The sequence below is a fragment of the Dromiciops gliroides genome, chromosome 2 (genome assembly GCF_019393635.1).
Source record: "Dromiciops gliroides isolate mDroGli1 chromosome 2, mDroGli1.pri, whole genome shotgun sequence".
NCBI lineage: Eukaryota > Metazoa > Chordata > Mammalia > Microbiotheria > Microbiotheriidae > Dromiciops > Dromiciops gliroides.
Genome location: NC_057862.1, coordinates 430,091,509 through 430,115,070, shown reverse-complemented (window position 1 = coordinate 430,115,070; position 23,562 = coordinate 430,091,509). Strand labels below are relative to the sequence as shown.

The 23,562-nt window shown below is 43.0% G+C and overlaps 1 protein-coding gene across 3 annotated transcripts in view; it reads right to left on the bottom strand.

The window, feature by feature from the left end:
• The window catches only part of OLFM1 (olfactomedin 1), a 60,097-nt gene extending 39,118 nt beyond the window's left edge, over positions 1–20,979 (bottom strand). The window contains exons 1-3 of one of the 3 annotated variants that reach the window (XM_043982048.1): positions 2,667–2,766; positions 927–1,024; positions 188–337 (exon numbers count right to left, since the gene is read on the bottom strand). In XM_043982048.1, the coding sequence (XP_043837983.1) occupies positions 188–337; positions 927–1,024; positions 2,667–2,751 (333 nt within the window). In that variant the 5' untranslated portion in view covers positions 2,752–2,766. Of the gene's footprint in view, positions 1–187; positions 338–926; positions 1,025–2,666; positions 2,767–2,960; positions 3,443–20,566 lie in introns of those variants that run through there. The other 2 variants (XM_043982050.1, XM_043982049.1) reach the window with 2 other exon arrangements.
• Between the last annotated feature and the right edge of the window lie 2,583 nt (positions 20,980–23,562).

Genomic DNA, 23,562 nt, shown 5'->3' with positions numbered 1-23,562 from the left:
ATGAAAACTCATCACATCACATCATGTCATCTGTTCATTCATTCATTCAATCAATCAATCCACAGATAGCTATGAGAATGAGAATGCCACAGGGGCTTTGGATCCAGAACTAATCCCTCACTGATTCCTGCACTCCAACATAGATGAACACTGCCATGCATTCCCCACCCCCACACCCTCAGCTTACCTTTTCTAATAGCTGCCTCAGCTGTTTTGTCCTGGCATCACGGGAGCACATAGTCTGCTGGGGGGCCACCACTGTACATATACACCGACCCTCACTGTCCTGGGCCGAGCTGTACACTTGCCAGCTTTCCTCCGGGTTGGTAGGCAACACCTGGGCACCAGCAGGTCAGGACATGGAGTAGAGAGGAAGAAAAAAGAAGAAAAAAAATCTAAGGCAGCCAACCAATGAGTAGTGAACTACAATGGGAATGTATCCATTCAACCTAAATGAAAATAAAAAGAATCGCCCCCTTTCCCCTTTACCTACTATTACCCCAGACTCTGTTCAAACAAAATGGAAACACAGAGGTAAGAAAACAAATTCTAAAACCTATTATGCATCCCAGAAAACATAAAAAGAAAAATCTCAATTTTTTTTTGAAACAAGTTTAACGTAGACGTTTTTAGAAAATGTAGTATTTTCTATCAGATCTGTTATGGCAAGAGGGTAGGAGTGGTGTGTGTGTGTGTGTGTGTGTGTGTGTGTGAGAGAGAGAGAGAGAGAGAGAGAGAGAGAGAGAGAGAGAGAGAGAGAGAGAGAGAGAGAGAGAGAGAGAGAGATTTGTATGGAGGGAGAGAGAGAATCACAGCACAGAGATGGAGAGCAAAGAAAATGTAATATGTGGTTGCCATTCTGTAGGTACTGCATTCAGAAATCAGAACTTATGTTCCTTCCCCTTGCAAAGGCTAGCAGGGGATACCTGGCTATTAGGGACACTGGCTCCATTTCTCCTTGACACGTAAATGGATGGAGTGCAATTGCAGTAATAGCAGAGTACCCAGCATCCCATTAGTTGAGCTGTAATCAATGAGAGCCTTAGTGCTCTTCCAAGGTCCTGAAGCAAGGTAATTACTGCTTTGGAGAAAACACTTAGCATTTGACTCCCCCCACCCCTTCCTTTCTCTCTTTCTTTTCCTCCCCCCTAACCTGCAAATTGTTTTGTGGGTTTTTAACAAGTTGGACAGAATTTTTCACAGTGCTATCCCAAACCATGCTATAGTCACTGCCAGCTAGCAACCTGGAAGCCCACAGGAACTAATGACAGAGACAACGTTTCAGTTGTCAGTTTTTCCTGTGAGGGAGGGAAGATAGGCTGTTTAAGTTAGAACCCCAAACAATTCTCAGATCACACCTTGTAGCTCTCAGGCCCAAGTGATTACAGCTTGCCCAGAATTTAACTCTACTGTTATGGGGACATGCATATGGATGGATCTCCACTAGTCTCAGGTCATCTGGGGATTAATTTGTAGTTTTCCTCCCTGAAATCTGCACCACCAATGTATGTAGTTTTAAGTCATACTTAACTCAAGCAGCTATAAAAACTAAGGTGATAAGGCAGTCGTTAAAGGAAACAATGAGATTCTTCTCAAAGCAATAAGATACTTAAATGTAGCATCTTAGAGGAGGAAAAGCACTAAGCTCTAAGCCAAGACTATTAACTCTTCAACACAGAAACACTAAGCAATGGAGAAGGGTGCCCTTCAGCTTCTCCTTTCAAATAAATGGGGGTCGTTTCCTTATAAATAGCAAGTGAAGAGAGACTATCTCAGGTAGACCCATTTTCCAGCAGTTCAATATGTGATAGAAAAATCTGCCTCCAGTTTCACTTCACCATTATCCTTTTTATTCCTCCCCACAATTGCCCTAAAAGACCTCTAAAGGTCCCTTCCACATCTGACATTTTGTACGTGCAAATACTCTTTTCAGCTCTGGAAAATAAGCCTTCATGTTATGATTTAATATTCATAAGATCTTAGATTGTCAAAAGACAGGAACTGGGTCTTTCACTCCGGCCACGATTCCTGGGAATGTATGGGACTGCCCCCCGGAGAGGGACAGCTGCACCCTGCTTTTAATTAAGGAACCAAGGATTTCCATCGTTGCCATCTGCTCTCAGGAGCAGGGGTGGGCCGTAGGGGTGTGTGTATGTGGGGGAGATGTTTGCTTTTCTTCTCCTCCCCCCACTCCAGCTCTAAGGAGTCCTCCCGTCTCTTCCCCCAGCCCTTCTGCTCCACTCCGCCCCCTAGAAAGACCCCTGCACATCCCCTTTGCAACTTGTGTAGAACGTGTTGTTATGCAACAAGAAAAAAAGACCCCCCCCCCAAGCAGGCGATGAGAAGGAAAGCATCGTTTAGATTCGAATGAAGACCTGGGGCAAAGAGCAGTCAGACCACCGGTGTCAATCCCCTGGCCCCTACTATCCCCTCCCCCCCCAAGCTCCCCCGAACCCCATTCCCTCCCTAGCCCCTGCCCTTATCTTGCCCTTCCAGTTTGGGCCGCCCAGGCCCCGACCTCTATGCAAGGCAAGGCTGCAGCTCGACGCACACACCCAAAAATCTATTTTAATGAGAACTCAAAGTCCATGGGATTTCATCCTGCACCCCACAAACCCAACTGAGGACCCTAGGCTAAGGCTCTGCGGAACGAAAAAGGCGCCAACCCTTTGGAAGCATCTGATGAACGGGAGGCAAAGAGAAATTATAACAGAGTCCCTCGGAAAGTGAAGGAGGAGCGCCCCTCGGCATGTCACCACACCCCCAAAGTGCTCGGTCTCCCCAAAGCCCTGGCCTCCCCATTGCTCCGCTTTTCCCCCTGCCCCCAGTTCTCTGTCATTTCACAGCCATCCCACTTGCTGGGCATCCAGTCTGAGGGAAGGGGGAACTCAGGCAACGTGCCCCCTTGCTCCTTTAGCCAGAAGGGGGGCCCCGGGGGTCGGGATGAGGGGGGCACTTACACCAGTGCTCCTATCCAGCGTCCCCCCACTGGCCGCGGTCAACTTGGTGGTGTTGAGCCCCACCAGCGAAGGCAATGTCTGAGACATCCAGTTGGTGATCATGGCCATGGTGCTCAGCACAACCCCAATCTTGAGCAGCGGTACCGACATCGCGGCTCGAGTCGCCTCCTCCAACCAGCCTTCATTCTGAAGAAGTGGCTTGGAGCAGCGCGCTGCGCTCCGGCGCCTCCTCTACCTGCCCCTTCTCCAGCGACGCCACTCGTCCCTTGAACATCGTGCCCAGCTCAGAGGATGCGCTGCCTTTGCTCTTCGCTCCTGCCCCTTGGGCTCACTCTCCCACTTTCCCTCCCTCTTTTGCCCACCCCTTTAGCTAAGAGGTTCTCCAGTCGGACACCGCACCGCGGGAAGGAGAGAAGTGGAGCGAGGTCTCCTCGTTTTGGCCAGCGCGGGGGGGTGAGGGGGGTGTCGGGGGGAGTGGGAGAGGCGCTCAGGCTGCGGAGACCGACCGGGAAAAGGCAGGGACGGACTAGGGCCGTGAGGAGGGAGGGAGGGAGGGAGGGAGGGAGGGAGAGAGGAAGACAAGGGAAGGCGGGGTGCGGCTACAGAGCCGGCCACTGGAGCCCTATCCTGGAGTGAGGACAGGGGAAAGGACTAGGGTTGGAGGGATTCAGAGAGGGGAGGGGGCTAGGAGATATTTCTTCCCCCCCTCCTTTTTTCAAGATCCCGCTCTCAACCACCCAGACGTCTCCCAGGTGCTGGGAATTGGCATGCCTGAAACTGACTAAGGGGCGGGCTGAATGGGGAGGAGAAGGGGTGGAGGGAGGATGGAAGGGAAAGAGAGGCGGAGACCTGGGGATTGGTGTAGAAAAACGCAATCTGATGTCAAAATGGGTGGATTTTTCCTCTCCTTTCTCCCTTTCGTTCTTGCTCCCTGCTTCCCTCTGGTGGTTGAAACAGAAACCTACATGCTTCTGTCATTAAACTGGTTGGAATTAAAACCTAGGTTTATCTGGGCCAGTGTCACTACTCTGGCTTGGTTCAAAAATCTTTCTCTCGTCTCCTCCCTCTTTTCCCCGACTCTTGTCTCTCCTTCCCCTCTGTTTCCCCCCCTTTCCATTTTCTTTCCCTTCTTCTGCATCTCTCTTGGCTCCCTTTCCCATCGCTTGTTTTCAGTGTGGGCGGCAGGCTGCGGTTACCCCCAACTGACATCGCCCAATCACCAGCTGCTCCTAAAATATGAGACTCCCCTCCCCTCCAGTAGCCAGCCCTTCTTTTCATTAGATGCTTTAGGATTTTTGTTGATTGTTTGTTGTTGTTTTCTTTCAAGGGCGGAAGGAGCTCAGGACAGGGCCAGTTCCATTTCTGGCTGTTGGAAAGGGGGTAGTTAGATGTATCGAGGACAGGGGATGCTACTGGATCTTTCCAGATGCCTTGGCTAGGTTTATCCTCCTGCCCCCCCCCCCCCCAGTTACCGCAAGTCCTACATCGGACTGGGTAGGGGAGAAGGTTGCCGCATCTTTCGCCACAGAAGTTCTTTGTCAGCCAATGCCAAGAACACTGTTTTAAAATCTGTGCCCTAGCGTCACACCCTGCCATCAATCCTGCAAACCAAATCCAAGAGTTTGATTTGGTTTTACACCTCCCTCCTACGGATCCCAGCTCACTAAGGCCACCACACACTCAAATTGAGTCCAGCTGAATTTTTTTTTTTTTAAAGATCGTTTGTAATGGGTTGAACTACAAGATCTGGATTTCAGCCCTGGCTCTGCTACCAATTTGTCATTTGACCTCAAGCAAGTCACTTCTGCTTTCTGGGCCTCAGTTTCCACATCTGTAAAATGAGGGCGTTGAAATGTATGGTCTCTAAGATCCCTTTCAGCTGTAACATTCTGGGATTCAGTGGGATTCAGCCCTTTCAGTTCACTACTCCCTATAGTATGGTCATTTGAATTGTTGGAAAACTCCAGGTGAGCAAAGGAATGTATGACTCTAAAAGGGAAAGAAACTTGGGGGTCCAAAGGGTTCCAAGCATCTCAACAAAACCTGATCCTGTCTGACTATGCTTCCTTGGTGAATGGAGTCACCTTGTAAAGTGTATTTCAAAGGTCTGAGGGGCCACCAGAGCTGCAAAAAACAGCTCTTTCCTGTTCCTGATTTCTGAGATAGATGAAAGATTAGATAGGTAGATAGCTAGATAGATGATGGATGGATGGATAGATAGATGTGTGTCTGCATGTTATTCCTTTCCTCTTCTCTGGCAATCTGTAGTGTCTTGAGCTTACTATGGGCCAGGCATTTGCCACTGATTCATCAGAAACCAACTGCACTGACAACTTCAGAATCCCCATATTTAATAACATTTTAAAATTTGCAAATGACCTCTAATCTGAGCTGAAAACTGATTCTCCCTAAGTCCATAGATCAAGGTTTTCTAATCATTGTTGGTAGTAAAGACACCCTTATAACCCTTCCTGGTTTACTCTTTCTTTTATACTCAGGTTACCGTTAAAATACTCCAAGCCTGAAAGGGAGATTAAAGATTAATTCTGTGGCTGAATGTAGCTAATGCTCTCTACATATAGAAATTCCATGGTCTAGCTCTGGAGAAATCAATGGACCCTTAGGAACATGTTACTCCATCTGCTCTTAAGAATTCAAGGCAAAGGAATAATCCTCCTTGGTTTCTCTATTACCCTTTCCAAAGGTATGGCCAAATAAGCCAAGTATAATTGGATGACAGAACTCTGACACAAATGAGATTTTAATGAAATTTTTAAAATTACATTGGCACAATTCTCTGCATGTGCATGCGGGTAGGGGGCTTGAGACTATCCACTCAGATAAACAAAACTAAGCAATTTCTTGTTTAATTATAAATGTGAACCTGGCAAGCACAGTATGTTCAGGCTTGGTAGCAGAATTCCACTTGTTAGGGAATGGTGCCATCTTCCAGTATAGATTGGGAATTACAGTCTTCTATTGTTACTAAACAGACCCTTCATCAGCTAAAGAAATAATTATGGGATTTTAAAGGCCAGTAGATCAACTGAATCTCAGACATACTTCCTCATCTTCTTTCATTTAAAGAAATACTTAAAAAAAGAAATCTAAGTCTGGATAATAACTCAACCTCTAGCTTCAAAGACCTGTGACAATCACCACTGATCATTTTCAAATTTCCCCTGCAGAAATAGGGCAACAGTACACTCTCTTGATACAGAACAATAACACCCTAATTCTTATGGATCAATTTGAGCATTTCCCAAACTGGCATCAGTTCAATAAAGCAAAACAAACATCATTTGAGCGGTTACTTTTCACCCATATACCTGAGGTATGTCTATGTGAGTAGACATAGAAACAATTTGTTCTAATTAGATCATAGAATTTATCAACACATAATAGGTTTAAAGCTGGAAGAGACATCAAAAATCATGTAGTGTAAGCCTTTCATTTTATAGATCAAGGAACTGAATACAGCCGAAGTTAAATCATTTGTCCAAAGTCACACAGGTGGTGGTGGGTTTACTCATGAAGGTGTGGGTTCAAGTGCCACCTCTGACACTTATAAGGCTGTGTGACCCAGAATAATTCACTTAACGTTGTTACGCTTCTGGTAACACTATAAAACTTGCTGATTAAGTCAGAGGAGTTAGTGCCTGTATTATTGTAATAGGAGGAGTTTCCAGGACTGACAGAATCACAGATATTTCATGAATTATGAACCAGTTCCTATACTAAGCTATGGAATATATTGAGAAGTCAAAGTGGGAGGAAAGTTGAGGGAAGGTAGAAAAAGACTACTTTTAAGCACTCCTTACTAGTCCAAAGCTATTCATTGTTCCCAAATTGCTTTCCCTTGGTGGGGGGTGGGGGTAGGGAATAACATTTACAAAATATCCAGAATGAGTTATTGAATAGAAAAAAAGTAACTCCTCATGCTTCCAGAACTGAGATCCTTTGAAATTTGACTCCCAGATAATCATAGAGCTTTTTTCTTTCCTTTTTAGAAAAAAAAAAACTCCATAAACCTCCTGACTTAGAAGTATAAGCTTCTTGATGACTGGGGCTACATCACTTTTGACTTTGTAATCACAGTGCCCCAGCACTACACCTGGCATATAGTAGGCTCTTTTATTTTGTAAGGCAATTGGTGGTTAAGTGACTTGCCCAGGGTCACACAGCTAGTAAGTGTCAAGTGGTCTGAGGCAGATTTGAACTCAGGTACTCCTGAATCCAGGACCGGTACTCTATCACTGCGCCACCATAGCTGCCAATATAGTTAGGCTCTTTAATAAATTGTTGATTGGTAGAAATATTTTTTTATTTTGTCATACAGGTCATGTCCCATAAGAATTTACAATTGCTACTCTTGGGTCAAGAGGAGCCAACTTACTTAGCTATGCTTTTCAGTGCAGTACATACATGTTGGGAAGCATTCAACAAAACAACATTCAACCATGTCGGACAAGAAAGAGATGCTTCAAACAGGACTTCTATATGGGACAGAGCCACAGTTAGCTAGGCGATTGCTAAGCTAACTGTTCTTTTCTTAGCAGAGACAAAGATTTATCAAGGTATATTCCTGATCATCATTATCCTTGCTTCTCATTGAGTTCTTTCACGCTGCTGTTTTGACTTGAAAAAATCTCTCTCTGTCTCTGTCTCTTTCTCTGTGTCTCTGTGTCTCTCTGTCTCTCTCCTTGTTCCCTCTTGTCCTCTCTTTACATGCAAACATATGTATGTACATATACACACCTATGAAATTTGGACTAAGAGACTACCAGTGACTCAGTTTCCATCACAGATAGTGTCGAAGGGCACTATAGAAGGGCCTTGGGGACATTTGCTTTTAAAAGAAAGCCAGCACAGAGAGGGGTCATTACCTCCAGGCCTAGGCTAATAGTCTCATTATTACAAGGAAAAAGATCAAATAGATAATCATTCCTAACACCTCAAGGAAAGGGCAGACTAATGCCCTCTAATGCAATTAAAAGTGTCAGCAGAGAAGCCAGCAGCAAATTCAATCTGATTTGGAAGGCTACAAAGTACCTTTAAAAGCAAATGAAGGCTCTTTGCCAAATGAAGGGACCTGCAATTATGGGTTCGGTGGTGTCAGCCAACCTTCAGAGCACCTAAAAGGAAATTTAAATAGAAACCTCAAGTTTTCCTGAACTCAATGAGATCTGCCTATCATTACAGCTCTAAAACACCCTAATTCCCACTAATAACACCACAGGCCTAAAACCAAGTCTGAATCCAACTCTATCATTACCAAAAAGCCAACAATGAACAGCCTTGGAGGTAGGGTGAAGAAACAGGGTCTGGGGAGCCAGAAGAAGAGAGATGGTCAGGGGTGAAGGGAAAAGAAGAAGGCTTTTCTTGGGGATGGATTGACTTCCTTCCTACTTTGCCTAACAAGGAACCATAATCTAAAGTCCTTTGATTTATTAACAGTTATAAATATTGTCTGAGTAGCTCCAGCGTGCATGGACAGTCAAAGAATATTAAGAGCTCCTCTCTCCTCTGGAGTAATGGGGTGGGGGGGCTCTGTCAATATTTTGGCTTTGGGAACTCAGAATTTAAGTTTGTGTGCTATAAGAAGTAGTGCAAAAGGAAGAACACACCAGACCTCTTCCCAAGTTCCTTCTACTTTCTAGGCGTTTAGTAATCTTATCTGCAAAGGGAGCAATCCTTTTCCGGCTTTAAGAACATTTTGTGACATATTTTTACAAGTCATTACAAACCTTTTCATTCTCTGAGGCTCAATAGTTCTTTAAAATAAACATACTATGACAATAAAGTTGGAAAACATAGCATTAACACAAATGAGAGACTGAGACCTTTCAATTTGACATGAAATATTCTTACTCTACTGTCTACCAAGAGGAAAGAAACCAAACTGTTGGCATTCCTGAACCCAACTCCCTAAAGGGGGGTCAGGTGGAAAAGATCATGGCGTAATAAAGAGCCAGCTTCAGAGTCAGAAGACTTGGGGTTTCTGACACATTCTCACCATGTAATATCTTGGGCAAGTCACTTAGCTTCTTGGTGACTTAGACAAATCTCAAAGCTAAGTTATTGGACCATTTGCAGATAGGCATGGGCAGAAATATGAAAATTAAACATCTGGACATAATAAAAACAAAACTGCTGTTCACCTAATGGTACAGAATACACAGGAAATCCTATACAAGAAAGATCAAGTCTCTCTGACCTCCTTTCAATCTAAAGACCCATTTTCTAAATTCTTCTCCCTACATTGACACTAAAGAGTTACCAGTGTCAATAGTAATAAAAATGGTGGCATATCACATTTTATTGAAATTTACAGTTTTCAACAAGCTTTTACACATTAAATTAATCTTCACAACAACTCCTTGAAGGAATAGGTCAGGGTTCCCCTGATTTTGCTGATGAAGAGACTGAATCCTATAGAGGAACCATTGGTCTGATGGGCTCTTTCCTCTTTGCCACATTGCCTTCTTCACATAGTTTTTATTTTGGGCCCCTAAAGTGAAAACATTCAGGAAGTGATTATTAATTTATATGTTCTTAAAGTAAAGGGTTATATGACAAGTTACCGAAACAAGACTGGCAATGCCAGGCTTTCTAACTCCTGGGACCATATAAAACATTCCTTTTTTTTGTGAGGCAATTGGGGTTAAGTGATTTGCCCAGGGTCACACAGCTTAGTAAGTGTCAAGTGTGTGAGACCGGATTTGAACTCAGGTGCTCCTGACTCCAGGGCCAGTGTTCTATCCACTTGTGCCACCTAGCTGCCCTAAAGCATTTCCTTTTTAAGACACTTTGTATTATTAAAAGATCTTCCTTACATTAACCTGAAACCTTTTGTCACTTTTCTCTGGAATCACATGGACTAAATATCCTTCCTCATCCCCATGACGATCCTTCAGATATTTGATAGAGCAATCATGTCACATCTCTGCTTAGGGTTTAGTTTCTAGGCTAAACACCCTAAGTACCTTCAATTCATCCTTCTATGGCCTGGTTTTGAGTCCTAGTCTTTATCCTGGGTCTTCACTCTCTGGACAGGTGCCAGTTTGTCAATGCTCTTCCTAAAATGTGACACCTGTAATGAGAGGACATAATACTCCAGACAGGGGTCTGAACAACACAGAACCCAGGGGAAACCACGCTGGACTTCATCTGGACACTAATGTTTATTGTCCGTTGCATTAATAGGATAAGTTTCCTTTTCTTTTTTAAGAATTAGATCATGCTGATTTTTAGTGGGGCTCTACCCAGACCACCCTTTGTCATTTCCTAATGAAAGAAGAGCAACAGGGGTGTGGAAATACACTAGAATTAAGGGAAAGGAGCACATCTAAATCAATGCTAAGGAGGCAGTGTGTTTAATTAAATAATTGATGAATTCATACCAGAACTAAAGTACAAACTGTACAGTATTATAAACATGCAGTAATGCAAAAATACACAAGTGGTCCCTGATCTTTGAGGATTCCTGAGTGAGGGACAAAGAGAGCAGTACATGCATTTTTTTAAAAAAATAATTTGAAAGGACTTTGTGACTCTAAGCTTCTGGTAGATTCTGTCTTTAAAAACAAGCTTCCACAGCAGCCTTCCTTCAGCAGGTACTCTGCTGCCTTAGGAAGAACTGCAATAATCCTGCCTTCCTGCCTGGACTCACATAACTCCCTAGGTCAGAAACACCAGCACCACCCTCCCTATTTATCTGTTAAAGTCCTACCCATTCTTTAAAGCAGGGGGTGTCAAATTCAAAAGTAGTGGTCACCAAGCTGTACAAAAGGATCCCTGTGGGCAGTATAGTTGCCTTAGAAAAGCGACCTATTAACACTACCTATGTTTCTATTGTACTTTTATTTGCTTTGTTTAATAGTTCTCACTTATATTTTAATTTGATTCAGGTTACCACTCAAAAGAGTTGAGGGCCATGTGTTTTGATACCTCTATTTTAGAAGCCCTGCTGTTTGAGGTGCAAATGAGATAAGGGATTTAAAGCACTTTGCAAACCTTTAAGATACTTAAAAGCCAGTTATTATTGCTATTATTAGCCTGCAGTCACCAGGCCTCCAGCTGGTGAAGATTTCTTTCCTGGAGCCTTCTGCACTCCTGTTGAGCTCAGCGTCAAGAACAATATAGGGAGGGGGGTGGCCAGCCAAATGTTTAATACTTGGGCTCTTCCCTATAAAATGCATTCATATACACTTTAAGTTGATCTGCATTATTAGCATTTTGTTAAGTTTAGAAATCAACAAAACAATGAGTCGAGGCCTAATTTGTAGCAATTGCCAATTTCTGGAGTGTAAGCACACTGACAATTTAACAATCTGCTCCTCTGAAAATCTGTTTAGAATTGGCCTCAATACACCCCTGTTTGGAGAGACCAATTCAAATGTCACATGCTCTGTGAAGCTTTCTGTGATCTGCCCTGTTGAGACTCAAGTCAGGCAAACATTATTTAAACATCTACCATGGGCAAGGCATTATGCTAGGGCACTGGAGATAACAAAGAAAAAGAAGCAGCCCTTCCCTTTCATGAGCTTCAGTTCTACTGCAGGATAGAAAATGGAAACAGACAAGTTAATGTATGATGATTTCAGGAGGGAGAGAGAAGCTAACAATAGGGTTGGGGGCAGGAAAGGCTCCTTAAATCACCTAAAGATTCTAAAAGTTGGACGAGAATAATTTACATTTTCCCCATGCAGTTACCACTAATTATTTTTTGTGTTCTAATTATGTGTTTGGTGTTTCATTTCTTATGAGACTAACTCTAGTGGGGGAGGGTATTGAGTCCTATTTAACTTCAGATCTCTCCAGCAGCTATAATAATGGGGATACTTTAATAGTCACTTAATCAATATTTCCTTATTTATTGATTGATTGCTTCATCAGGATATAACTTAATCATTTCCTTTACCCAAATACTTCACCACAGCTTTCAGATAGTAAAAATCCAAATCCTATGTTTTCCAGGAGCAGGTGTAGTCAAGCACTCAGAGGCCAGTTTCAGGAATACTAAATTCCTGGAAACAAAATCATTTAACCTAAACCATTTGCCCAGGAGAGTTTTCTGAGTCATCCTAGGATCGCGAAACATGCTGGAACATCACACAAGCACTAGCCTTGCTTCCAAAAGAGATTTCTAGGTGTCCTATTTCTTTTTTCTGATTCTCTACAACCCACTCATGCCATCATTTCCCCATCTGTAAAATGAAGGAGTTGGACTAGATGATCTGCAAGGGCCCTTCCATGTCTGACATCCCATGCTCTAAAGTCCCTTCCATATCTGACATCCCATGTTCCAACTCTGACAGTCTTTTTAAAGATCCCTTTTGGCTCTGACATTCTTTGTTCTAACAGTTTTTTCTAGCTCTAATATTCTATGTTCCAAAGGTCCTTCTACGTCTGAAAATCTATTTCTTAGTCCAAGGTCTCTTCCACATGAATCTTCTATTATTATTCTTTAATGAATGCAAAAGGACTATGAACCTAATCCCTTTCACTGTCACCATGCTTTTAGAATCAGTTATATCAGGAGAGGTACCTGAAGAATGTTCTCTAAGGTAAAGTTTTTTCCCAGAACTTTTTTAACCAGAGAGTCCATTTAGTTTGGAAAAAATAAGGAATCTTCTATTCTCCCTCATCTCTCCTTAGTTCTCTCTAATCTCTTAGCCTGCTTGCTAGTTTTGTACAAAAATCAAAAAGGTCACCAAGAATATACAGCTCGTATTCCCACTTCAATGTTACAAGTGTATTTTTCTGTTGCATAAGCATATTGGCAGATTCCTATCTCTGAAACACTATTGATAAAATAGGATCTCACTGTCATTTAGAAGTATACATCACAAGTTTTTGCATCATGACATTTCCATGTGACCACAGAACAAGCAAACAATGATTCTGGAAGAAATTCTCACTTAGACTAACTGATGACAACTCCTTACATTTGAATAGTATTTTATTATGTACACAGTGCAGTATATCTATTTACATCTATTTATCTAAAAATGTTGCTATATGTTTATATTACATATTTTCATCAAAAGCCTCAAAACAAGCCTGTAATCATACCTAAGGAAGGATTGTTGTCTATTTTGCAGAAGAGGTTCAGTTAAGGCTCAGAGAAGAAAAGTGTCTTGCGCTTAAGTCACAAGACATATACTGTGAGGGAACAGAACTCAATTCACCTGAATCCTAGTCAGTTCTCTTTCTGGATACGACAAATGGCTCCTCAAGACTAAATAAATATGTCTTTCATCTACCAAAGCACTATGACGGCAATTAGAACAGTTCCATTGCCAATAATTCTCTTTTACAGTGGGGACTCATTATCTTCACTGTTATGTTTTGAATGTTATGCCAAGTGCAGTAAATGAGATAATTGGAACTATGGGTATTTCAGAAAGTTTGCAGGCACAGAGACAAAAGCTCTATTTCATTGCAGAAATTATTGCTTCTTACCCTGGGGTCATGGGAAACTGTGCTTTATCTGAAACCCTCGGCTCCTAAGAAGATGCCAATGCAGTGAAAGGTCGATAGATATAAACTTGAGATTTAGGGTCATGGAATTTTAGAGTTGAGACAAAGAGTTGGACTACATCTTTAAAATCTCTTCTAGTTCTGAAGTGACATCATTTTGCCATTTGGGAAACCCAAGTCTCAGAGTCACCCAATTAGTAAGTGGTAGAGTTAGGCAAAAAGCCAAGTGCCCTGATAACCATCTCAATTTTCTTTCTACCAAGTTTCAAGGTCAACCATAAGAAAAGGATTTGGATATTCCACAAGATATCCCAGGGAAACCAGTCCTCAAAGGTATTTCTAAAAAGGTCAGATTTATTCAGTGTGTATCAGCTGCTTCATTTTGGCAGGTTTCTAAGTGTGCTAAAGCTGTTTGCTTCCCTCTTTGCTGTCTCTGACCTCTTCTGCTCATTTCACAGCATTTCAAGCACATGCTGTGTTCCTCAAAGACAAAATAACAAATAGGAAAAGGAACATTTTCATTTTTCATATTCTCTTCCCTCTTTCTAGGTCCCCATATCCCCTGTACTACAATCCAACTCACACTCATGTTGGGGAATAAATCCACCAGTTGTTATGACCTCATGGTTAGTGGTTTCAAAGTTGTGAACATCATTCAGGGCTAAAAATTGGCTTCTCTGACTGTCAAGGCAGCTTACATTTGCCATGGATCTAATTCAGTTTAGCTAGTAATTAGTTTTGTATTACTTTACACAGTGATGTTAATACTGATTACAAGGCCTGATAACTTTAGCAATAAATACAACCCAAGGCAGAAAATTACCTTTCTTTTTATTGGTGAAGGCTGAAGTTAGTGGAATGAGACACAAATTGCTTTATGAGATGAAGCAGCTGCCTCATGCTGCAGATTTACAATTTAATACCCCCATTGTCATTGTAGCTTTGCAGTGAGGGCTATCTACAGCTGCTTACTACTGTCCAGCCACCAGTACTTCCTTTAACCCTTGGAAGAACAACTTATTTAAGTCCAAAGACACCAGAATGACTATTAAGGCAAAACTTGGGAGAGCTTCCCACCTCAATCTGACCTATGTGTTGCCTGGCATTAAATATTCACTTATACCTCATTCTGCCATGAACTTCCTCCTTCACATATCACATTTACAGGGCACCCACTGCACACAGCAGCTCTCTTAGACCATGGTCTGCATGGTTCATGGAAAATTATCCAGCTTAGTTGATATGATTCAAGTTAATTCAATTCAACAAATACTTCCTGAGCATGACTCTGTTGAGTACAAGGAATCATGCTAGGTAGTTGAGATACAAAGATAAAAAATGGAAGTTCCTATATGCAAAGGGTTTATGTTCTACTTGGTGGGATGGGAGAGAGAAGGACAGCATATACCTATAAAAGATAGAGTATGATGAACAAAAAGGAGAGATCCAAAGCAAGCACTCTAGAAGAATTTAAGGAAGGAGAGAATACTTTTATTTGGGAGAATCGTTTAGAGGCTTCTTGGAGGAGGTGCATCTGAGCTGAGCCTCAAAGAAAGAGAAAAGAAATTCTTTAAGGGAAAGATAAGAACAGAGTATATTCCAGGACTGAAAAGATAGCATTTGCGAATGGGCATAAACATGGAATAGCATGCCTGCGTTGGAGAAACAATCAAACTGGTCAGTTTGGTTGGAGGGCAAACAGGATATTAATTTAAACATAGGCCAAAATTATAGGTGGAGACAGATTGTGAAGGCTCTTATGTACAAGGCTAGGAGAATGCATTATATGTCATTAAATGTTTTGGATTTTTGTTTTAAACATCCCTTTTCATGTCCAATCTATACCTTCCCTCTCTCCCCTTCCCTGTGAGTCATTTTTTGTAACAAAAAGTTTTTAAAAGGGGCCAAAAAAAAAAAAACCACCATGGCAATAAAACTATCCATCAATCACCCAAGTCTGACAAGGTTTGAGATAGTCCCCCTCAGCTCTGCAGGCAGGAAAGGAAAATGCATTTTCCTGTCCTCTTAATCTAGGACAAGCTTAGTCATCATAATTATACTTTTTGTTTGCATACTTTTTTGGTTTGTTCAGGAGATGATTTTATATGAAAGATAAACTGGCAAGGGGAGAGATGAACATTTATCAGTGTCCTGTGCTGTGTCCTATAAGAAGCACAACAATGTGTAAGGCACTGCCCTCTATTCTCCCTGGAAGACCTGTTGGCTAGTTGTACTTGCTAGGGAAGAGAGAAGCTGATAATGGTTCACACTTTAATAACCCTCTCCTTATAATAATTCTGTGGTAGGTAGTGGATTCTATCCACATTTTACAGCTGAGAAAGTAAGACTGATAAAGAAAGTGAATTCCTCATGGTTTCTCAGGAAGTAGGGTTTTGAGGTAGTATTTGAACCTAGGTTTCCTCATCTTGAATCTATTTTTTCTACTAAAATGAGTTATATATAGGGCTAAAAGGGACCTTAGAGATCATACATTCCAACTCCCTTGTATGACAGGTGAGGAAATGAGGATGTAGGGACAACTTCTTAAGATTATAAGATTATACAACTAGTGAATAGCAACCAGATTTTTAAAAATTCTGAAATCAATGTTTTGCCACTATAGGAATATACAGGGACCTTGCACATACTAGGTGATCTGTAACATTTAGTAACCAATGAACTTGTTCAGAGTAACTTCCATTGTCCTGAGAATAGATAGAAAGTGCAAATGTAATAACTCATTATTACAGTGACAGTGAATACTACAAGCAGCATTTACCAACTAAAGACAAAATGAGTATATTAACAAAGGATTGTCTTTATATTGGCAGGTAGCTTTATACCCTAAAGAAGAGAAATGTGTGACTGTGTGCAGGGGGTCAGAGAGGTATGGGGTAATAGCCACTACCTTCAAATATCTGAATGGCTGTGGAAAACGAGATTAAACTTGTATTGCTTAGCCCAGGAGGGCAGAACTAGAAGAAATGGGGGAAGCAACTCATGTGGAGAAGAGGCCTGCGATCCTGTCAGACTGCCAAACAACTGCAAGCCACAGAGCAGGTAAACCAGCTTGGCCAAAGCAGCAAGGTATCCTGAAAGACAGAGGCACAATGAACCAGACAAGTCAAAAACATCACCACTTTCTTCACCATCATCTCCCTTCAGATCTTGATGGAGAGAGCCTAGGACCCTGAGCCCAAGACCCTTAGGAATAGCAATGGTTTCAGCCCTGTACTCTTAGCCATCATAGTGGGAAGCAAACCCTACACAGGTACAGCCTGGAAACTGCTTCCACAGGTGCTGCAGCATAGCTACTAAAGAACTAGAAAAGAAAGTTCTTGTCACAAAAGCCCTTGGAACTGTCAAATGGGTCAACATCAGAAACTGATATAATTTTATGGATGGAAATTACACTAAAGAGGCATTAACATTTTTGCTGCTTCACCTTAAGGACCACATGAGCCTCCATGTGTTTTTCCTCCCCCATTAGAATGTGAGCTCACTGAAGGCAGAGACTGTATTCCTTTTCTATTTTCACCTTCAGTGCTTAGCACAGTGCTTTGCTTTATTCATTCAAATGCATAAAAGTTGCAGGAAGGCAGATTTTGTCTAAATGTAAAAAAGGCTCCCTAACAATTAGATGTATTTTATTTATTGGGGTTAAGTGACTTGCCTAGGGTCACACAGCTAGTAAGTGTTAAGTGTCTGAGGCCAGATTTGAACTCAGCTCCTTCTGATTCCAGGGCCAGTGCTTTATCTACTGTGCCACCTAGCTGCCCCAATTAGATGTATTTTAAAATGGAACAGGCTCACTTAGGAAGAAATGAGTTCTTTATCAGTGTAGGGTATTCCAGTAAAGGCTGAAAGGTCACTTTGAAAAGACATTGTAGAGGTCATTCTTGTTCAGGTACAGATTGGACTGGATGGTCTCTGAGTTAGTTTTCAATTTGGGGAATTTATGATAATCAAATCTCCTACCTTGTTAAAATCTTAAATGTGACAGTAGTTTATGTGAAAGTAGGCCACTATCTATCAAGCACATTTTTTATTTTTGGTCTCAACTTGAGATTTCATCAGTGTAAGAACTTCTGGTATGGAAACTCCCTCCACTGATGCAGATCATGAACTCATCTCTATGATGAGAGTTGTCCTGGGGAATGGAGAAGACATGTGGCCAGCCCAGGGCCACACTGACAGAATGTGTCACAGGAATCTTTATTTTGTGAAGCAATGAGGGTTAAGTGACTTGCCCAGGGTCACTCAGCTAGTAAGTGTCAAGTGTCTGAGGCCGTATTTGAGGAGGAATCTTTAACAGACCTTTTAATACAAGTCTTCCTGACTACAAGGCCAGCCTTTATCCACTACACAATGTTAAACTGCCTCTCAATTTTAGAGAATAAATGAGCCCAACAGAATAGAAAACAAAAGGACAAGCCTTCACTCATCAGTAGTGCTTTGTCTTCATTTCTCTAATCCTAGCAAGTATGTCTCTCTCTCTTTCTCTCTCTCTCTCTCTCTCTCTCTCTCTCTCTCTCTCTCTCTCTCTCTCTCTCTCTCTCTCTCTCCTTCCCTCCCTCTCTTCTCTCTCTTTCTTCCTTTCTTTCTATTTAATTTGAGGCAGTGCACAGCATGGGCTCCCTGAGGAAAGCTCATACTGGGGGTGAGAAAAGAAAGGAAAGCTTCTCCAGGAGTTTACTCCAAGGTAGTACTTCTAATTGAGCTAGAACCAAGCTCTTTCACGGGTGAGAGATTCAGACGTGGCAGTCAAGGGTACATGGACTGCCTGAACCGACTTGCAGGTAGCCATATCTGGGGCTAGCTGTCTCTGGGAAGTAAGATTCTGAGATTATTGGAGAATTTAAGGGTGGAGATGGAGCACAAACTGCTCCATCAGTACACAGAGAGATTAGGAGATTGTGGAGCTGGCAGAGTTACCATTCTGTAACTAAACTATAAAGACATGAGGACCATTCCATTTAAAATATGTGTAATTGCTATAAAGCTTTTCCATACATTCATCCAAAACCTATCCTCTTGTAACTTTCACCTTTTATTATTATTATTATTTCTGCCCCTTGGGCCAATCATAAATCTAATCCTTCTTCCAAAAATCACTCCTTTAAACAGGATCCCAAACTCAAATCTTGATTTCTGTGGGGTAGGGTTTTGGGATCCCAGGGACCTTCCTGGTAAAATCCAGGAAGAAAGGAGGAAGGTAAAGGCAGTCAATTATATATGGCAATCCTGCCCTGGGTGCCAGACTTGAAATTGTAGGGCAGAGGGAAACTAATCTACTCTTGGGGTCTGACCAATGAGGGAACTGACCATGGTCCTGAACTCTTAAGCACCTTTTTAAGCAGCCATCTAGCTGACAATCTCAGATTCAGATTCCAATACAAATCCTTTCAGGGGCAGGGTTAGGGAAAGAAGGATGGATTTGGTGGGGTTGGAGAGGTTTCAAATGAATTTAGTGAGAGCTCAAGAGGGTGAGAAAACACATGCTACCACAGAGGCACTGCCCTCTGACAGAGGTTGAGTCTAAAGTTCTCCTAGGAAAGAGAACCTCTTTGGAAAAAGCTATAAAAGTGTCCTTGAAGGAAAAGGATGATGGTGATAAGAAAGTCATTATGACAGGGGATGCCCCCAAGTGAGTCCAGAACATTCTGTCCTTCCAGTTTTCCCTCAACTAGTTCCTCAGGTTAAGTCACAGCCAATCATCACCTGGGAGCAGGACAAGAGGAAACTAAACGAGGAAGCATCCCAACTCTGTTTAGTGACTGCAGGGAGCCAAAATGCTTAATTAAAGCTTATTCTCATTTCCTTCCAGATCAGTTCTTTGTAAATCTGACCCTGTTTGTAGCCTGAGTGCATGTGTCTTAGAGAGAGGGAGGGAGTGAAAAAAGGAGAAAGAGAGAGAGAGAGAGAGAGAGAGAGAGAGAGAGAGAGAGAGAGAGAGAGGAGAGAGAGATTCTGTAGTGTGGAAAATAAACTCCCCCCCCCATCTACACTTTTCATACTAACCCCTTAAAAATTATTTTGCCTTGGACCCAAAACTCATAAATAAACAGAGCTAGTTGGCAACTCAAGGCATAAAATCATTGAGTCCCAGCATGGCCCAGACGGAGGCATTAAAGGACATTTAAATGTCACCCTAAATCAGTACAACTATGAAAGGTTCCTTGGCTGTTTCATTTTACACACGTGCCAGGTGTATATTCCACACCACACACATATTCCTCCCTTTTTTATCTATTACATGCACCTACTGGAGACAGGAAAACAGCTAGGTAATGCACACAGTAGATTTACTAGATATATACACATATAGATATCTCCCAAGTGATTATAATGATTGGCTTGAAATGACACATACTGATAATTACATAGCATATACACATACTTAATATTGCATATGTGTCCATCCACACAAAGCCCTGAACACTGTACCAATAACAGACCTTCTCTTCATTACCCCCGCAGCCCTTTCTGCTCTTATGTTTTTAATGAGGAGAGACAATTTTCCACAGCCTTTGTCCCCCAGTCATTTATACACTAAAAGAGGAATTGAATCCAAAGCCAAATGAGGGTGATAGAGAATATGAGTGTGTTGGTAGATGGGGATGGTGGCCGCGGTGTGTGTGTGTGTGTGTGTTTGTGTTGGAGATGAGGGTTAGTTCTCAGTGTCTCCGGAAATGCCAAGGCTAGGGTTGGTGAAAGCCCTGCCCTCTTCCTCGCTTTGCCTGCTTTATGCCTGGCATGAGAACTTTTAATTGGGGGGTGGGTGTCTTGAACACCCCCTCCCCGCTATCTCCAGCGGATAATGGAGAAGGCGGTTAGCCCACCTGGGCAGGGCATCAGCCCCCGGGCAAACTGACCTCAGTCTTCAAAAGCCTGGGTCCCAGCCCCCGCCCGCCGTTCGCTCCTTGCTCCGGGCTGGCGGAGGAAGCGGTAGGCTGGCTGACCTCTAAAGCGGGCTCGGGATCCAGGGGAGGGGGAGGGGACGGGGACAGGGACAGGGGCGCAGGGGATCGGTGGCCAGCAGGGCACCTGCTCCCCGACTTTCTCCGGCTTCCCGAGGGGCCGGGTGGCTCTAGCAGGAAAATGGCGTTGGAGAGACCTACTTGAGTGAGTTCAGTGCCCATCAGGATGAGGAAGAAGAGACTCAGAAGCTTGCTTGCCGGTCGCATCTCTCGCTCCCAGCTCCAACCTCCGGGCATGCGGATCCCCGGTCCTTTGGCGGCTGCGTGAAGTCTCTCTTCTCGGCGTTGCTGGCTTTTCTATGATTTTCCCTCTCTTCCTCCCTTAGTCCCTGTACTGTGCCTTTCAGCACCCGGAGAAGGCAGAGCTAGGAATCTGTTTTGCAAAGCCTCCACTTGGCATATTTATTAGATCCCCACTTTCTCCCCTCGCCAGTCTCCTAGGCTAGGGCTGGCAGGTTTTTTCTCCCCTCCTTCCCTCTCCTAATGGCTCCCCTGATCGCGAGGCATTTGCGAAGAGGGATGCACTGAAGCACGAAATGATGGGCTCTGTCTGCTATGCCAAAAGTTTGCTTGGAAAAGGGGGGAGGGGGCGGGGTGGCGCAGGGAGGGCACACACAAAGCGCGCGCGCACACGCGCGCGCGCATACACACACACTCACTCACTCACACACACACACACACACATACACACATACACATACACACCCGGGAGGTAGCAGCTGGAAGGGATGGAGGCTGAAACAGGATGTGACATCAGAAAGGAGGGGGAAATTTAACTCAACTCTTCCAGGCAGTGGAGCAGGGCAAGACAGAAGAGAGAAATCATCACCATTATTGTCTTCGCCGCCGATGGGACCAGGTATATTGGGGAAAAGCCCTGAAAACTCTGAGGGAGAGGAGGGACAACACTTGGTTGGGCAAACAGCCCCGGGCTCCCAGGACCTAAAATTAAGAAGTTTAGGGGCAAGGGAGAAGCCCTCTGGAGGCAGGGGAAGTTAATGGTCTGTGGGGTGGGGCTCTGCAGATGGTATAACATATGTATCAAACTCCCCAGGCGGCTTATATACAGTTGATGCCCTAAGAAGTGATTGGGGCATAGTGAATCAAATCACACAGAATATTAGGAGTGCAAGGAGACCTGAGAAACCATCTTGTCCAACCAACTAATTCTAAGGGGATCAAATGAGATCATGTATATAAAGTAATTTGTGATCTTAAAGCCATATAAAGGTTAGTTATCCTTATACATGGGGAATCTGAGACCTAAAGAGGCGAGCAACTTGCCCAAGGTTACACAAGAAATTAGTTGTGGTATTGAGACTAAGAACTCAGGTCTCTCTGGTCACCCAGTTCAATAAATGATTTTTTGACCACAAAATATCAACAGGAACTCACTAAATGTCTGATGGATGATAGGACTTTAAGGGTTACAAAGCATTTCATGTGCATGTAATAGCTAACATTTACATAGTGCCTACTGTTATGGGGAAATTGGGTAGGGGTTTGGGATAGGAGTAGGAGTTTGTGATAGGGGTTTGGGTTAGGGGTTCTTAGGGACTCCTCTTTAAAGAATTACATCCTATTGTACACAAATCCAATTAGAATAAAATAATTGTTTATTTCAGTGCTAGGGAAAGGAAACCAAGAGAGAAATCCTTGGACTTCTCATGGGGAGAAGGCATGGCACAGAGGCATGGTTCTGAGATACCTATTTCTCTGAGCAGAAGACAGGCAGATACTTTTATAGATGCCCAATGGTGGCTGGATGAGGTAATCCTCTGACTGTAGAAAATTCACTTATTGGGGGAGGACCATTCCCCACTGGTGGTGGTTGGGGGAGTTGGGTGGGAGGTAACTGCGGATCTCTCAAGCCATCTCTCTCCCCCTCATGTCACAAAGGCAGCAGCCACACCTAATCTTATCTCCCTAAGGGGTGGGGGAAACTGGAATGAATGGTGGTGGTCCTGGAGCTAACTCAGTCCTGATCTGGTGCCACTTATATCTTTAGGTGTGTCTGTCTTTTGGTTTAGTTTCTCAAGGAGAAGGTTCTTTAGATTTACCCCCAAAGAATTTCTGGAGTACAATAGGCCTATAACACCCACTATATGCCAGGTACTTTTTACAAATATCATCACATTTGATCCTCCTAACAACCTACAAGGTAGGCACTATTATAATAATCATGGGCAGCTGGGTGGCACATGGAAGACTCATCATCCTGAGTTCTAATTCAGCCTCAGACACTTGCAATGTAAACATGGGCAAATAACTTAACCCAGTTTGCCTTAGTTCCTCATCTGTAAAAAATGAGCTGGAGAAGAAAATGGCAGACCATTCTAGTATTTTTGCCAAGAAATCCTCAAACAGGATCACAAAGGTCAGGCACAATTGAACAACAACTGAAATGTTACAGATGAGGAAACTAAGGCAAACAGGTTAAATTATTTGCCCAGGCTCACAGCTAGTCCGAAGCCAGATTAGAACTTGGTCTTCCTGACTCTGGGTTCAGCACTTTATCCATTGTTCCATCTAGCTGTCCCATATTATCATTTGAGCTTCACAGTAATTATAAGTGCCCTGAGTATTTTCATCCCACCCGCACCCTGCACCCCCATTTCAGATGTGGAACTGAGACTGAGAGAATTTAAATGTCTTTCCTAGGGTTACACAGCTAGAAATTGCTCAGGACAGTATTTAAACCCCAGATTTCCTGAATTCAAGGCCAGTGTTCTATCCACTAGTACACAATGATGATTGGTGGATTGATGAAGGATTAAACATGGGTGTGTAGAGCACCAGGAATGTCTCCTAGAACTTGAATTTGTGGTTCTGACTCCACCCCATACCCACATCTTCATTAAAAAGAGGTAGGGAAATAGCTACTATCTTAAGTGTTGAGGAGAAGGTAACAGTGATGCTTCCAGCCCAAGGTATGAATCCTTCTTCCAATAAAGTCAGGGCCTCAGAGACAGATCTGGAACTACTGTAGCAATAGTTTTCTGAGGAGTAGCAACTGAGCATTGGAGATAATGCATTAGGGATAATGCATATTGGAGGTTACCTATCTTGTGGCACTAGATCCCAGGCTCAGCTCAATGATGTTTCAGAAAGAATCACTGAATTAGGGCAGCTAGGTG